Raw genomic sequence first — 15316 nt, 5'->3', positions numbered from 1 at the left:
GACTTGGAATTGCTTTTAACTTGGAATTGCTTTTCCAGCTGTCCAGTCCCACCCTTTTCTCCTCAATGTCCCATACCTGGACCCACAGGCAGGGACAGCTCTACAGCCCTAGCCCACCTGAAGTAGTTAAATAAGAGACCTTTGTCCCTACTCCCCAAAACCAGAACCAGGCCAGGTCATTAAGAATAAATCCATTTTAAAACCAGAGAGGGGAATGAAAGGATAAAGTCAGCCCCATTTGCTATTGTGGCACAGTTTGCCTAGCAGGCCTGTGACCTCGCTAAACATGACTGCCATTTTACTCTTCTGAGTCTGTCCCCAGGACTGGAAATTACTGGGAGCAAGAACAGAACTAGCCCCTCCTACAGCCACAGGCAGAAGATAAGTTGGGACAACTGCAGCCTTCTGTTAGACACGCCCCAACTGCCCAGGGGCCACACAAGAGCAACCTCCCACCCTTTTTTAATCCAGTTACAGCCCAAAAAAAGCTCAAAGCCCCCAACCCCCAATGCTGGCTTGTCTCTCCACACCACGCCCCTCTCCTTTCTTGGAGAGTGAATAAAAACTTGACTCTACGCTTTCTTCTCTTTGTGAATTCTTTCACAGCCCACCCTAACACTGTTTAGTAAACCATCATTTGCTTTCCTTTAAACCCGCTTCCTTTTTATAAGAATGCTATCTCAGGGTGTAAAAGCTGTGGCCAACAAACATTTTCAGGAAGCCATTTGCCAGCTTCCTCCTGTCTCGCTTGACCCCTTGCCGATCAATCCAACTAGATGGCATTGTCAGGGGAAGCATTCTTAGGCAGAATCCAGGCTCTCGCTCATACTACTTAGGCACACCTTGCTTTTATGGCCTTGTGGTTTCAACTGAAACAAGTTGTTCTGCATACTTCCTGAGACAGCTGTAGCTCTGTGACCTCCTGGTTTCAGTCCGTCAGTAATCTCGCTGATAACTGGGCCCAGACAGGATTTTTTCCTAAACACTTTGGACCCAACATTCCACAAACCAGGCTCCAGGGCAAGCTTTGCTCAGAGCACCCTTGGGACTAGGAGCCAACAAACATGTTTTGCCTAGTCTGCAGCCTACTCAAACATGGGCTATCGAGTTTCAAAACAGTATGAGTTCAAGGGGAAAAGACGTTTGTTCTTAATAGACAGCGACAACTTAAGAAGATTTTCCAAGTCAAAAATTTCTTTGCCCATCAGATAGGTCTTAGGAGAGTGTGACGATTAGGAAAAGTAAAACAAGTTTTTCCATAGTTATTTTTCAAGGAAATTAAACATGACCCTGCATACTGCGGAAGTAAACATGCCATTCTGATGCTGAAACTCAGGATCTCTCGACTATTTCAGTGAATCAGAAATGCAGACAGACACAACCCTGCCATGCACTTATCGTTGCTCTGTGACTTAGACCCATTCAACACAACTACAGCATGTGGGTTCGACACAATTTGTTCATTTATAAACATGTGCTGTTAGGCTCTGAAAAGAGTAACCTTACCCAGGATTTTAGGTTACACTGCTAAAAGACAATGTATAATATAAAAGATATGTATATACAAGGTTTTCTTTAGGAAAAAAAATATTGTCTATATTTAAGATTTTACAATCAATTTTTAATAACCGTGGAAGCTATTGCAACAGGGATATTAACCGTATAAACTAAATTTTTGAAATCATAGAAACTAATTTTTGTTATGTCTATTATTTCTAGAGATGAACACTTTATTTTCTTTCTGGGGAAAAATGTTAATCAGGTTTAGGAGCCATGGTACAAAAAGGTAGTCATTACCACAAAATTAAATCATTCCCCTGTCGTATTTATATTATACGACTTTATGTGACTTTATATGACTTTATTCGGATTCACTGAAAGCAAATTAGATTTACAAGGGGAGGGGAAATCTCACAGGAGCTCAAAACCAGATGATTTCCCGAAATCATAGGTACACCTGAACACCATTTGTCCATCTACAACCCAACAGCATCCCCTACACAAGTTCAGCACCCCTCACTTTCACTTTCTCATCCATACTATTAAAAGAGTAAAAAACTTCATTTTTTAAAAAGATAAGCCACAATTCACAAGTTCATGAGCTCCCCGTGTCAGTCCTAGGCACTTGTGCTTTATCACTGCCCCACTCCCATTTTGATGTTAACAATTATGTCTCAATTCCAAATGTACAAAAACTGTCTTTAAATAATTTATTTTTACTCTGTAAGTTCTTACATAACTTTTAAATCGGCTTCATAAGTACAATGAGTATCCTCACCATTAGCAACCGAACACTACTATGTCGGGCAGGCGTTACATTATAAACTGCCATTTCGGTTAGTGCAGAGATTTAAAATAAGACCGCGACATGTTATCGATTCCAGACAGCTTCACAGTCACAGTCCCTAAGCTGTTTTTTTTTTTTTTTCAAGCAGTCTGCTTTGGACTGAGAACAGAGGAAGCCAGAGAAATGATGTTTCAGTAATCATGAACTCTCAGGAATTCTTTTCACCTAAGCTACAAGCCCTCAGTTTAAAAAATACATAACAAGCCAGTGAAACTTACTTGACGGTGACTCGGTTGGATAAATCCTGTAGATCCCCAGGATGGAAAAGCTGGGCTTCTTTCAATCCAATCTGTTCACAAGCTTTCAGGAAAACGTTTATATTATCCTGTGAAAAGAAGTAGAAAGTGATTGCTTAGCTGAGCTCTCTCTCAGACAAAGGTTACAAAATTTTTATGATATAACTTCCAGGCTTCAAAGTCCAAAGAGCCAGCAAAAAAGGAGGCAGCAAGACCGATGAATACATGTATTAAAAAAAAAAAAAAAAGGCATGTGTAGCTTTTCAGTCTTTAAGAGCATAAACGTGGTGCTCTCTTGCACCCCGGCATACGCTGTCTCTGTGATCTTTGCGACCGGCACGTTAAACATTACCTGTTACAGGACAAGTGCCTAGCCACTGAGCAGCAATCTACACTTTGATGTCAGCTCCGCTCTGCAAACAAACGCCCTCTTCCCAGCTTAGCACGACAAGCCTCACCTCTCCTCTTTAAAAATAACTCCAGCTACTGACATTCACCCACCCAGAAACTGTTGGCAGGGAGGAAATAAGAGGAGGAACATTCTGTTTCTATGATTACAAATTACAGAAAGACTGTGGAATACCACACCTGGAATCTGGGTTTGGTTGCTGAGCCGGCTCTTGACAGACAGGGAAACCATACTATAGGACCCAGGAGAAGCTTAGTGTTCATTGGCTAAATCACATAGTTTAGGTGTGGTACATTGCTCAACGCCCTGCAACCTGCCTCAGGAACTGCCTCCAAGAAATAAAAATCTAGGTTGTCCTCGTCTCCAGTTTCAAAACCAAATCACCCATTCAGAAGGACCAGTGCTTTTCATGTATGTGAGCTGCTACACAGACACTGGTTACAATATATTCTATTTTACAGTTGGCTGCACTTCAGAGACATACACTTGGTGAGCCGAATTAGCTTGAGTTTCCACCTTTACTCCTCTTCAGAAAACCCTTTACAAGGTTGAGCTTGTGATGATCCCATGCGGATTCTAACCTTGGCTTTATTAGGGTTCTCAGGCAAGAGAACTGCCTCCTGCATTGCCAACACACGTTCACCCACTTAGGCATGCTGGCAGCACATCTGTGGGTGGGCCTTAGAACCTCCCTGAGACCTCGGCTCCCTCCCTACCAGCTGGCCAAGACAAGTAGGGACCAGAAGACGACCTATCCCTTGAAGAGGGGCCACTACTCCTTTCCCATGTTCAGGAGCTCATCCTCACAGGGAGAAAAGGCAGGATGGGCTGGCAAAGTGGGAGGGAATGGTAACAAGAGAAAGATGAAGGGGTTAAATTTCATAGGTTGGCTTCTTCAAGAGTGAGGAGATTTAGGAAAAGGGCAAGCAGATGTATAGCAAGAGAAAAGCAATGCTGATTGCTAAGAAACTCAGGGACATTTGCTGAATAGAAAAAGAAAGCTTTGTAGAGGTGAGAGGTTATTTTAGTGCACTATCAGTAAAAGATGGTGCAAAGTACCTAGCTGAAAGCTGAAAGCCATGATTCATTTTAAATAAGGTCAAAAGTTAAAGGAACTTACAAGTCAAAAGTTAAACAGCTCAATGAAAGGCATTTTATCTGACCTTATATGGAAAAACGGGAAATAAAGTTTTGGCAAAATTCCAGGGGTAGAAAAAGTGATCATTTTGTTGATAAGCTCACATAATTTCTAGAAACTATATTATTTGCAATTGTCAAATGATTCAAGTTAATGGTTCTATAACTTGCCCTCAGACAGGCAGACGAGAGTAAATGTTTGGTATAACAGTACCCCAAATCCTGTAAGAAGCAAATCACATACCCAAAAAGGAAAAATAATCCATAAGAAATCTTCCCACAGATACAAAGCCAATATTCAGAAATTGAAGGCATTTTTGTACATCAACAATAATTAGAAAGAGAAACAAAGAAAAAAATCCCATTTACTATGGCAACAAGAAAATTAAAGTACCTAGGACTAAACTTAACCAAGGAAGCAAAAGACCTGTACTCAGAAAAGTATAGAACACTGAAGAAATAAAGGAAGATACAAATAAATTGAAGCATATACCTTGTTCATGGATTGGGAGAATAAACATCATTAAAATGTGCACACTACCCAAAGCAATCTATAGATTCAATGCAATCCTTATTTAAATACCAATGGCATATTTCATAGATCTAGAACAAATACTCCAAAAATTTATATGGAACCAAAACAACACCAAATAGCCTCAGCAATCTTGACAAAGAAGATCAAAGTAGGAGGGATCACAATACCTAACATCAAACTATAATACAAGGCCACTGTATTCAAAACAGTCTGATACTGGCATAAGAACAGACACATAGATCAGTGGAACACAACAGAGAGTCCAGAAATAAACCAAAGTTTTTATGGTCAATTAATATTTGACAAAGGGGACAGGAGTATAGAATGGAGTGAAAATAGCCCCTGCAATAAATAGTGTTGGGAGATCTGGACAGGTACACACACAAAAAATGAAACTAGACCACCAACTTATACCACGTACCAGAATAAACTCAAGATGGATAAAAGACTTAAATGTAAGCCATGACACCATAAAAGTCCTAGAGGAAAACAAAGGCAGTAAAATTTCAGATATCCCACACAGCAATATTTTTGCTAATTTATCTCCTAGGGCAAGGGAAATAAAGGAAAAAAATAAATGAATAGGACTACATGAAATTAAAAAGCTTCTGCACAGCTGAAGAAACCATCATCAAAAATGAAAGGGGAACTGACCAAATGGGAAAACATATATGCTGATGATACATCAGACAAGGGTTTGATCTCCAAAATATATAAAGAACTCATATGACTCAACAGCAGGAAAAGAAACAATCCAACTAAAAAGTGGGCAAAGGACATGAACAGGCACTTCTCCAGGGAGGACATACAGAGGGCTCAGAGACATAGGAAAAGATGCTCAGCATCACTAGCCATCAGAGAGATGCAAGTTAAAACCACAATGAGATACCTCTTCACACCAGTCAGCATGGCCATCATAAACAAATCAACAAACAACAAGTGCTGGGGAGGTTGTAGAGAAAAGGACACCCTAGTGCACTATTGGTGGGAATGCAGACTGGTGCAGCCACTGTCAAAACAGTATGGAGTTTTCTCAAGAAACTAAAAATGGAACTGCCTTTTAACCCAGCAATTCTGCTGGGATTACACTCTTAAAATCTTGAAACCAATTCAAAAGAACCTATGTACCCCTATGTTCATAGCAGCACAATTTACAATAGCCAAGTGCTGGAAGCAGCCTAAGTGCCCACCACTAAATGAATGGATCAAAAGACTGTGTCCATTTACACAATTTACAAATGCAAGAGAAAAAAGGAGCTCCTCCCCTTAGCGATAGCATGGATGGAACTAGAGAATATTACACTAAGTGAAATAAGCCAGGTGGTAAAAGACAAATGCCATATGATCTCATCTATAAGTGGAACCTAATAAAACAAACAAGCAAGCAAAATAGAGCGAGAGGCAAGGAAACAAGGAACAGACTGACAGCAACCGGGGGGAGGGGAACAAGGTTGGAAAGAAGGGGAAGGGTCTAGTCAAGGAACATGTAGGAATGATCATGGATATGGACAGCATGGTAGGGACTGACTGTGGGAGCAGGGAGGGGAGGGAGGCTAGGCAAAGGAGAACAAAGGGGGAAAAATTGGGACAACTGTAATAGAACAACAATGAAATATTTCATTTAAAAAAGTCTTCCGACAAACTCTATTTGGTTGTGGAAGTTTAATATAGTATAAAACATTCGAACAAAGTTAAGCTAAAAGTAAACCTATTGAACTGACAGCCAAAATAATTCTTCACATATTTTACAAACACATAATAGAATGCATTCAGTTGACAAATATGCCCAGGTCAATGAAGACAGATAAAGCCTCACATGCCTCAAACCCCATCCAAAGTATTTAGAAAGGAACCATTTAAATTCTAAAGTGACTAAGCTTCCTTGGGAACAAAGACAAAATACGATTAACAAGAAAAAATTCTAATTTTAAATAAAGACTTTATTAAAAAGTAGAATCTTTTAAATAGTTTAATGATGCTCAAGTTTGTTTAAAACAGATAGACTTCATAAACCAAGCCACACAGGGCCTAGGCAGTAGGAGCAGGCTGTACTAGGATCAGAACTGTGACTGAACCATGGGCACTGGACTGGAGCCCACTGGTAATTTACTTTATGAGATTTCAGAGAGTTGCCTAAGGGAAGAAACAAAATTATAAAATTTTCATGTCTGGTGAAGAAACCACACCCAGCTCAACATATTAACAGGGAAGCACATAGTCCTCATGTAATGGGATTATTTTCACTTGAAACTAGCAAAGATGAATAAAAGTAAGAACAAAGGACAAATCTGAAACAACTCTTATCTCATTGGACAGGAAGCCAGGACTCCAAGGTAGCTCTGCCAGTAACCAACCCCGTGGCTGTAGCCCATTACCAAGGGCACGTACTTGTGCCTGCAAGGGCAGGCAAGCCCAGCCCTTCCCACAAACATGACATAGCCCAGCTTACATAAAACACTGCAGGTCAAAAGCCTGCTCTAAACATCTATAATTCCTACACTTTGAGGGCCAAAAATGGCTTCCTTCTCAAAAATAAAACACCCAAAAGGATGATCCCTGAATATGTGCAATAGCTCCTTTTAGGTGTAAGTTTTTCTGTGACTATGAGTAAAAACAAACACTATATAAACACAAAAAGCAAGATAGCTGAAGATTTTCATATTCACTGAAACCCCCTCTCCACAGCTTGGACTGGAATCAGTTCTGAGGGCTGTCATTAACAGGTTGCGGGGCAGAGGGGCCAGGGCAAATTGGAGAAAAGGAGATTAATGAGTCAGGGACAGTACTTGCTATAACCACTGAGGCAAGATGAGGAAGCCACGAACGTTTACAAAGTTCCCCAGGGCTGTATTGGTCTACTGCAGTACCTCTATAGATTAGCTACTGCTGCACAGAACACGATCCCAAAACTCAGCGGCTTAAAACAATAAACATTTACGATTTCACACAGTTCCTGAAAGTCAGAAATTTGGGAGTGGCCTAAACTGGATGGTTGCTGATGAGATGTCAGGTGAGGCTGCAGTTATCGGAAGGCTTCCTGGAGGCTTCCAGAAGCTGCTTCGAAGGCAGCTCACTCAGGTGGCTGGCAGATCAGGGCTGGTTGCTGGTGGGAGGCCTCCATTCTCTATGAAATGGACATCTCCATGGGGCTGCTAGACGGAGCGAATGACCCCCGAGAAAGCAAGATGGAAGCCGCCCTGCCTCAGAGCCTAGCTTTTCGAGTGGCACTCCGGCGTGTCCTCACACCCTGCCGGTTACATAGGTCAGCCCCATTCAATGTGGGAGGGCTGCACAGGAACGTAAACAGGAGGTTAGAACTGTCGAGGACCATCCTGGGGGCTGGAGACCACAGTTCACTTTCTGTCCCCAGTGATTTTCGTCCCTCCCCCATGCAAAGCACACCAACCCTCCCTGGGGCCAGGAGAATTCTCATTCCTTTATACTGAGCTCACCGGATGGAATCTCAGCATCTAAGATCCAGGCGCCTCAGGGATCGTTCCTTAAGTATAGCCCTTGAGCACAGTTGCTCTCAACCTGAATGCCAGTGGACTAAAAAACAACCTACTTGCCCCCCACACCCACACCCACACCCAGCATGTAACAGCGGGACTGGTGTAAGGTGACCACTAGTCTCCAGTTCAAAGTGTCGAGAAGTCAATGCCACACGGGAATCACTGGTTCACGGAAATTCCGGAGTCTTGCAAAGCACAGCTCAGCAGGCTGTTCATTAGGAACCCAGGCCAGGAAATCCTTCTTCAGGGTCTTTTCGCTTTACTCTCTGGACCCTTGGTTCACCTTAAAATCATTTTTCCATTTCTTTAAAAGTGGCCTCTGTTTGCAGCCGTGTTAGTTTTCCTAGTCTGCTTCCTCCCCATGAAAATTTGCGGAATTAAAGGTCTCTTAGTTTTGTAATCCTCTGTGCCTTTCAGTCTAAGTTTACAGTGTTTCTGCAAATACAGTTCTCTCAAAAATACCCTTTAGTCTTCTGTGAATCTTACTGGACTTCATTCCAGTAGATCAGAAAAGCCACACCCACGAATCCCTTCAAAAGAAGCCCTTCCCTACCTTGCTCAGCAGAACCAATGAGGGACCCCACCCGTAGGCTTCTTAGAAACCCTATTGCTGGACTAGAAAAATGTCCAAGGCACCGCTTTGGATCTTTCTAAGATCTTTAAAGAATTTTACAGTCACACCCTCAACTTCATCTTTAGACCTTGTTTTTCTGCCAGTGCTCTGAATCTGATCTTTGCCAGAAGGCCATTTCTCAATGCTAGCATCACCTGACCAAGGAGGCTGATAATTTTCAAAACCAGCAATTCCTGTGTCCTCAAGTTTATCAGTCTATCTTCCCCTCTCTCTCACTTTACAGGAATCAGCAGGAGGAAGCCGGGCAGCACTCAACTTCCCACCTGGAATACTTCTCTGGTGGCCTAGTTTATTTGGTACAATTTATAGTTAAAAGGGAGTAAGTGCCAGGTGAGAATCATCGGGACAATTTTAAAGCTGGCTGCAATACTTATACAATAAAGAATACAGAATAGTCATCATTTGGAGCAGAAAAATAAACTGTCTTAGAGTTGTTGAGTTTCAGATACCCACATCAAGATGTCCAGCTAATAGTAAATTGGGTTTAGAGCCCAATGAAAAGTATCTGATTTTAAAGTGGTTTGGGAAATCAAAAACACATTGGTAGAACTTGAGATTAAGGATGTGGATGAGCCCTCTTAGGAAAAGCAAAGCCGGAGAAGGGTTCACAATCAGACACTGATATTTAAGAGGCAGTTAAAAAAGAAGGAGTCAAGAAAGAAAAAGAAGATTCAGCAACCAGAGAAATGAGGTGAAGAGCAGAAATGAAGAGCGGCATGGAAAGCAAGGGAAGAGAGAGTTTCGAGATGGGAGAGTCCGATGCTACAAAGAGCTCCAACGAGGCAAGAATAAAAACAGCCCCAAGAATTTGACAATGTAATAGAAAGTCCTTAGTGAACACCAACTTCAGGGGGCTAGGTGACACCGGAGATGAGCTGTTTACTGTAGAGCAAGGATCACCCAAAACACCAAAGCTCTCCATCTCAATGCCTCCCACTCAAGTTCCCATCACTTCTGCCAGAGCTACCACAGCCGGTGGTAGGGCTCCCTTCCTGGAAGGAGAGGAGGTGGGAGAGCAGTTCTCACTCTCTCCCCCAGCCCCAAATGGAGGGCCATGTTCTACTTCCCCCCAGCATCTTCCAGTTTTAAACATGAATGGAATTCTACATTTCTAGGGAGTCTTCACTCCTCTCTATCTCCATTATAAACCTTGAAAAGAGAATCGTGAGAAGGAGCACATGAGACCAACATGAATATTCCAGCACAGCTCACTGGTAACACTACTCTCCGGTACCACTTCCCCCATCAGACCCTTTCGCCCCACACTCCTTCCGAAAGCACTTCTGCAGTAATACGAATGTGTTCTCACATCATCTAGGCGGGTTTCCTTGCTCTTTCACTGGGAATGCAAGTAGCTGGGGAGAATGTCAGGGGCCCAGAGTTGAATTAATCATATTGAACAAGCTCTTATCAGTCAGTATAAGGGCTCTCATTTTTTTTATCTTACTCTCCTCTTCCTCATCCCATACCCCCACATACTCCCACTCCTCTCCATGAAAAGATGCCTCTTCTGTAAATATATATCCTACAGAATCCAAAAGAGATGTTGGACAAGTCCACGCACAGGCATACCATACTGCCTTATAGCACTTTGCTTCATTGCACTTCATAGAAGTTGCAGTTTTTACAAACTGAAAGCAAGACCCTCCAGTAGCAAAAAGATTACAACTCACTTCATTGTGATACTCTCTTCATTGCAGTGGTCTGGAACCGAACCCATATCTGAGATATGCTTAGACGTGCATATTAATAGCACTATTCACAATAGTTAAAGGGTGGAGGAAACAGCTAAGATGTCCATTAACAGATAAACAGCTAAACAAAGTGCAGTATATTCATACAGTGGGATATCATGTAGCCATAGAAAAGACTGAAGTAGTGATACATGCTACAGCATGGATGACCCTCCAAAACATTATACAAATTAAAAGAACACACAAAGGTCACACACACCTCTTACATGGGACATCCAGAATAGATAAGTCCACAGAGACAGAATGTGGATGGGTGGTTGCCAGCGATGGGGGGTGGGTTAGGACAAAATGGGGAGAAACCACTTAGCAGATAGAGTTTTACTTGGGAGTGATGGAATGTTTGGTGGTTGAACATTGTGAATGTTCTAAATGCCACTGAATTATTCACCTCAAAATGTCTAAATTTATTTTATCTAAATTTCACCTCTATTAATTATTTTCTAAAAGGTGCCTTCTCTAACATGCTTAAAATGTAAATGTCATTTACAGTGTCAATTTACTTACGTAGTCTAACTTACTTGAATAGCATTAGGGTCTATAGTTATTCTCTTCCACATGGAATCATTTGGTTGCACAAAAAATTAAATCCCCATTCAGCTGTATACTACACCACCCTCGGCTCTGACCCTACCCAAAGTCACTTTTATTTTTACCAAGAGGACCTTAAAAAAATACATTTAAGGATAAAATTTCAAGTGTGATGACTTTCAACAAATGAGAAACTGTCTACTTCTAAGATCAAACCACTTAGACCCACTTACACCAAGGTCCCTGCGTGCACAGGGCAAGAGCTCTCACAAGCGAAAATGGGTTCTTTGAGGTCAAATCCTAACCAATCCCCAGAAGCAGCAGAGCTGTGCTCAGGACTGTGGCCAGACGGCCACGTAGGCCACACCTGAAACCGGAGCTCCCAGGACAGCAGCAGGAAGTGTTCCCCACAGCGAATCAAACGTTCTTCCTGCGCTCACTTCAGCCTGTTTGTCCCCAGAAGGTTCTATGTTCTATGCCTACTTAAAGTGAGACAGTTTTTTTCAATTAAAAAAAGAGAGTGCATTATCCAGTTCCTTTGAGTCTGAGCACACGGTACTGCAGATTAATTTATCCTGCGGCCAAGAGATTTGCCGACCTCAATTCCTTTTCTGTCTATGAAAGGACACCAAAGCCCCTACCCCCTCTGCTGCTGAAATCCACAGTGCCAAAGATTCAGCAAGTGCGTGCCAGCATCAACAGGTTGTAACCACTATGTGAGGCAATGAAACTGAGCTAGGACCACACTTTAGAATAACAGTCCCTGGTCAGAGCATCAGAACCACAGGGTGGGGGTTGGGGTGGGCAGAGCACATAGAGGCACCGCTGAGGTGACGCCGATGCACCATCAAATCAGAGAAAAGCTGCCCCAGCCTCTGGCTGTTCAACGTGTGGTCCATGCACCGTCGTCACTGGCATCACATGGAAGCTGTCAGAAAAGCAGACTTGGTTCTGGCCAAGATAGAGACGTAGGTAGGAACACTTCACTTCCTCAAACAACCAAAAATGGGTAACAACCAACTGAAAAACAATAAACAATGTGAACTGCCAGAATATCAAACTGCATGGAACTCCAACAACCAAGAAGTTAAACATTCATCCAAACCAATAGGAGGGGGCGGAGGCGGAGACAGGCAGCCAGTCAGAGGACCCATGGCAAGGCAGTGGACCCTGTGGGCAAGGAGGGGCTGGCTGACCAGGAAACTAAAGACTCAACATCTCTAGCTGTAAAATACTGTGAGGGTTGCAAAGGCAGGAGAAACTCCCTGCCCCACCGGACAGTGTTGGAAAGTGGGGCTGGGGCAGAGCGAGCTAGTGGCTTTGTTCCCTCTCTGACCTCTCCCCCACAGACAGCACCACAATGCAGCAAAGAGGGTTGCCCCACCCTGGTGAATATCTAGGGTTCCACCCCCTTACAATATAACAAGTGTGCCAAGACAAAGAAATATGGCCCAAATGGAAGAACAGATCAAAACTCCAGAAAAAGAGCTGAGTAACGAGGAGGTAGACAACCTATCTGATGCAGAGTTCAAAACACTGGTAATCAGGATGCTCACAAAATTGATTGAACTCAGTTGCAAAATGAAGGAAGAAATCAAGGCTACAGAAAGTGAAATAAAGCAAAATATACAGGGAGCCAACAGTGAAGGGAAAGAAACCAAGACTCAAATCAAATGGTTTGGAACAAAAGGAAGAAATAAACATCCAACCGGAACAGAATGAAGAAATAAGAATGCAAAAAAATGAGGAGGCTTAGGAACCTCTGGGATGATTTTAAGCATGCCAACATCTAAATCATAGGGCTTCCGGAGAGAAAAGAGGAAAAGCAGGAAATTGAAAACTTATTTGAACAAATAATGAAGGAAAACTTTCCTAATATAGTGAAAGAAATTGACTTCCAGGAAGCCCAAAGAGTCCCAAAGAAATTAGAACCAAGGAGGAGCACAGCAAGGCACATCATAATTACATTATCCAAGATTAAAGAGGAGAGAATGTTAAAAGCAGCAAGAAAAAAAGGAGAGAGTTGCCTACAAAGGAGTGCCCATAAGACTATCAGCTGATTTCTCAAAAGAAACCTTACAGGCAAGAAGGGGCTGGAAAGAAGTATTTGAAGTCATGAAAGGCAAGGGCCTTTCCAAGATTACTCTATCCAGCAAAGCTTTCATTTAGAATGGAAGGGAAGATAAAGTGCTTCCCAGATAAGGTCAAGCTGAAGGAGTTATCACCAAGCTCTTATTATATGAAATGTTCAAATAACTTCTTTAAGAAATAGAAGGAGATAAAAAACTATGAACAATAAAATGACAACAAACTCATAACTATCGACGACTAAACCTAAAAAACAAAAACAAAAACTAAGCAAACAACTAGAACAGGAACAGAATCACGAAAATGGAGATCACATGGAGGATTATCACTGGGGAGGGAGAGAGGGGAGAGGGAGAATGGGGGGGAAGGTGCAGGGAATAAGAAGCATAAATGGCAGGCATAAAATAGATGAGGGGAGTTAAGAATATTTAGGAACTAGAGAAGCCAAAGAACTTACATGCACAACCCATGGACATGGACTAAGCGGGGGGAAGGCTGGAGGGTGCAGGGTTGCACGGTGGAGGGGGGATAAAGGGGAGAAAACATTTGGGACAACTGTAATGGCATAATCAATAAAATATACTAAAAAAAAAGAAAGAAAGGCAGACTCTCAGGATGCATTTCCTCCTTCAGTGGATGTGGGCTCTGGGAGGAGGAAGGCCCCTACAGACACAGAAAACATAAAAGAACGCCTAAGATCAGCCCCAGTGAACATGTCAGTGTTAACTTTGTAAGAATATGAATTCAAAAAGCAGTTCAGCGAGGATGAGGCCATCCAACAGATGCAGGAAACCTGGAAGAAATCTTTCCTGTTTTCTACCCTGTATGCTGCCTTTACCTGTGGCAGTTGGCACGTAGTAAACAAGTGAACCAAGTTTGAACTGAGGAAGCAGTTAGTGCTCTGGCCTCTGACCCTCACAGTCTTGGGTGCATGTGGTGCTCTTGGAACTGGTGCTTGTGTGGTACAGATTTTGACGACCAGAGGCCTGAAGCGGTTTTTGACCAGAGTTTTTGCAAGGGACTTGTTAGCAAATTCTGGGCTTATGCATTCATGCTAAGCAAAGCTCCTGCATTAGGAGACACGGTGTGCATTACTCTGAGGAGGCAGAAGCTGATCGTCCTGTGCTGGCACCGCCCCACCGCTGTGCACCTGCACACCTGCACACCTACAAGGACACAGTTGCCAGGGGTGGCTGGTTCACGACTATGGTTCCTGACACTGTGACACTCTCTTATAATGCCTTGCGAGTGGCAGGTTTCCGAGTCTCCTGGAAGCTTGCCGTGTTCATCACCTTGTCCCAGACCACTCAGGTGCTGTGTCATTGACAACCTGGTCTTCCACTGCATGCAGCGTGCCCGGGGTCACTCTCAACCTCAGAGTACCTTCTGGACCTCACTCGTCTACCTCAGCGACCTTGTGTTCTGACACTTCTTTGAAGCCTTTCATCGGGCAAGAGGAGGAAAACCACAGCAGAACTGAGGAGGAAGCCTAATAGCTCGGAGTCATCAAGAAAATCACAGAGAGAAGAAAATGGCACCGGGAATCACACATGTGGTGCAGCTCAAAGGAAACAGAACACACGAGCAATCACAAAACCCCAGGCAGCTTAGGGATAATCAGGTTGATGTAACCTGGTAGGTTTATGATCCTTTTTGGGTGAGGACTTTCTGAGTGCACCTCTCTCTCAAATGACCACCGCTAGAAGACCTCATTCCCTCTTTACCTGTCAGCCTTGGGACAAATGAGAGCTAACGTGAACCAGAGGCAGAAAGAGAAATAGAAAACAAAAGCTATTAATACGTATGAAAAGTACTTAGCGTTACATTTCTCCAAGGATGAAAGGAGTTTACTTGAAAAACCGTGTGAGCACATGCACACGCAATCCTCTCTAATGTTTCTGATACTAAACCGGAGCCAACAGAATGGATTAAAATGAAGAGACACAAGGTGTAGATCTAGGACTTCAATGCTTTTGAAAAAACTGAAGCCTTTTTAAGAAAGGTTACTAGTTGTATCCACCGTGGAAAAAGGTCTTAATCACCTCTGCTGAAAATGGATGTAAGCAGCTGTGTTTTAAGGAAGAAAGGCTGGTGGATTTTCCTTCACCACGCGCCTCAGGCTAGGGAGTCTGCAAA

At 42.9% G+C, this 15316-nt stretch overlaps 1 protein-coding gene and 1 pseudogene across 2 annotated transcripts in view; one reads left to right on the top strand and one right to left on the bottom strand.

The window, feature by feature from the left end:
• LMO7 (LIM domain 7) overlaps window positions 1-15316 on the bottom strand; it is a 218459-nt gene that overhangs the window by 102340 nt on the left and 100803 nt on the right. For both annotated transcript variants that reach the window (XM_045838967.1, XM_045838969.1), the window contains one exon: window positions 2566-2672. In XM_045838967.1, the coding sequence (XP_045694923.1) occupies window positions 2566-2672 (107 nt within the window). The remainder of the gene's footprint in view (window positions 1-2565; window positions 2673-15316) is intronic.
• Window positions 7796-14791, top strand: LOC123818661 (annotated as a pseudogene).

This window comes from Phyllostomus hastatus, unplaced genomic scaffold (genome assembly GCF_019186645.2).
Source record: "Phyllostomus hastatus isolate PE091 unplaced genomic scaffold, TTU_PhHast_1.1 phas_contig_29, whole genome shotgun sequence".
Classification (NCBI taxonomy): Eukaryota; Metazoa; Chordata; class Mammalia; order Chiroptera; family Phyllostomidae; genus Phyllostomus; species Phyllostomus hastatus.
Note: the sequence above shows the minus strand (reverse complement) of the source record. Positions and strands in the feature narration are given on the sequence as shown.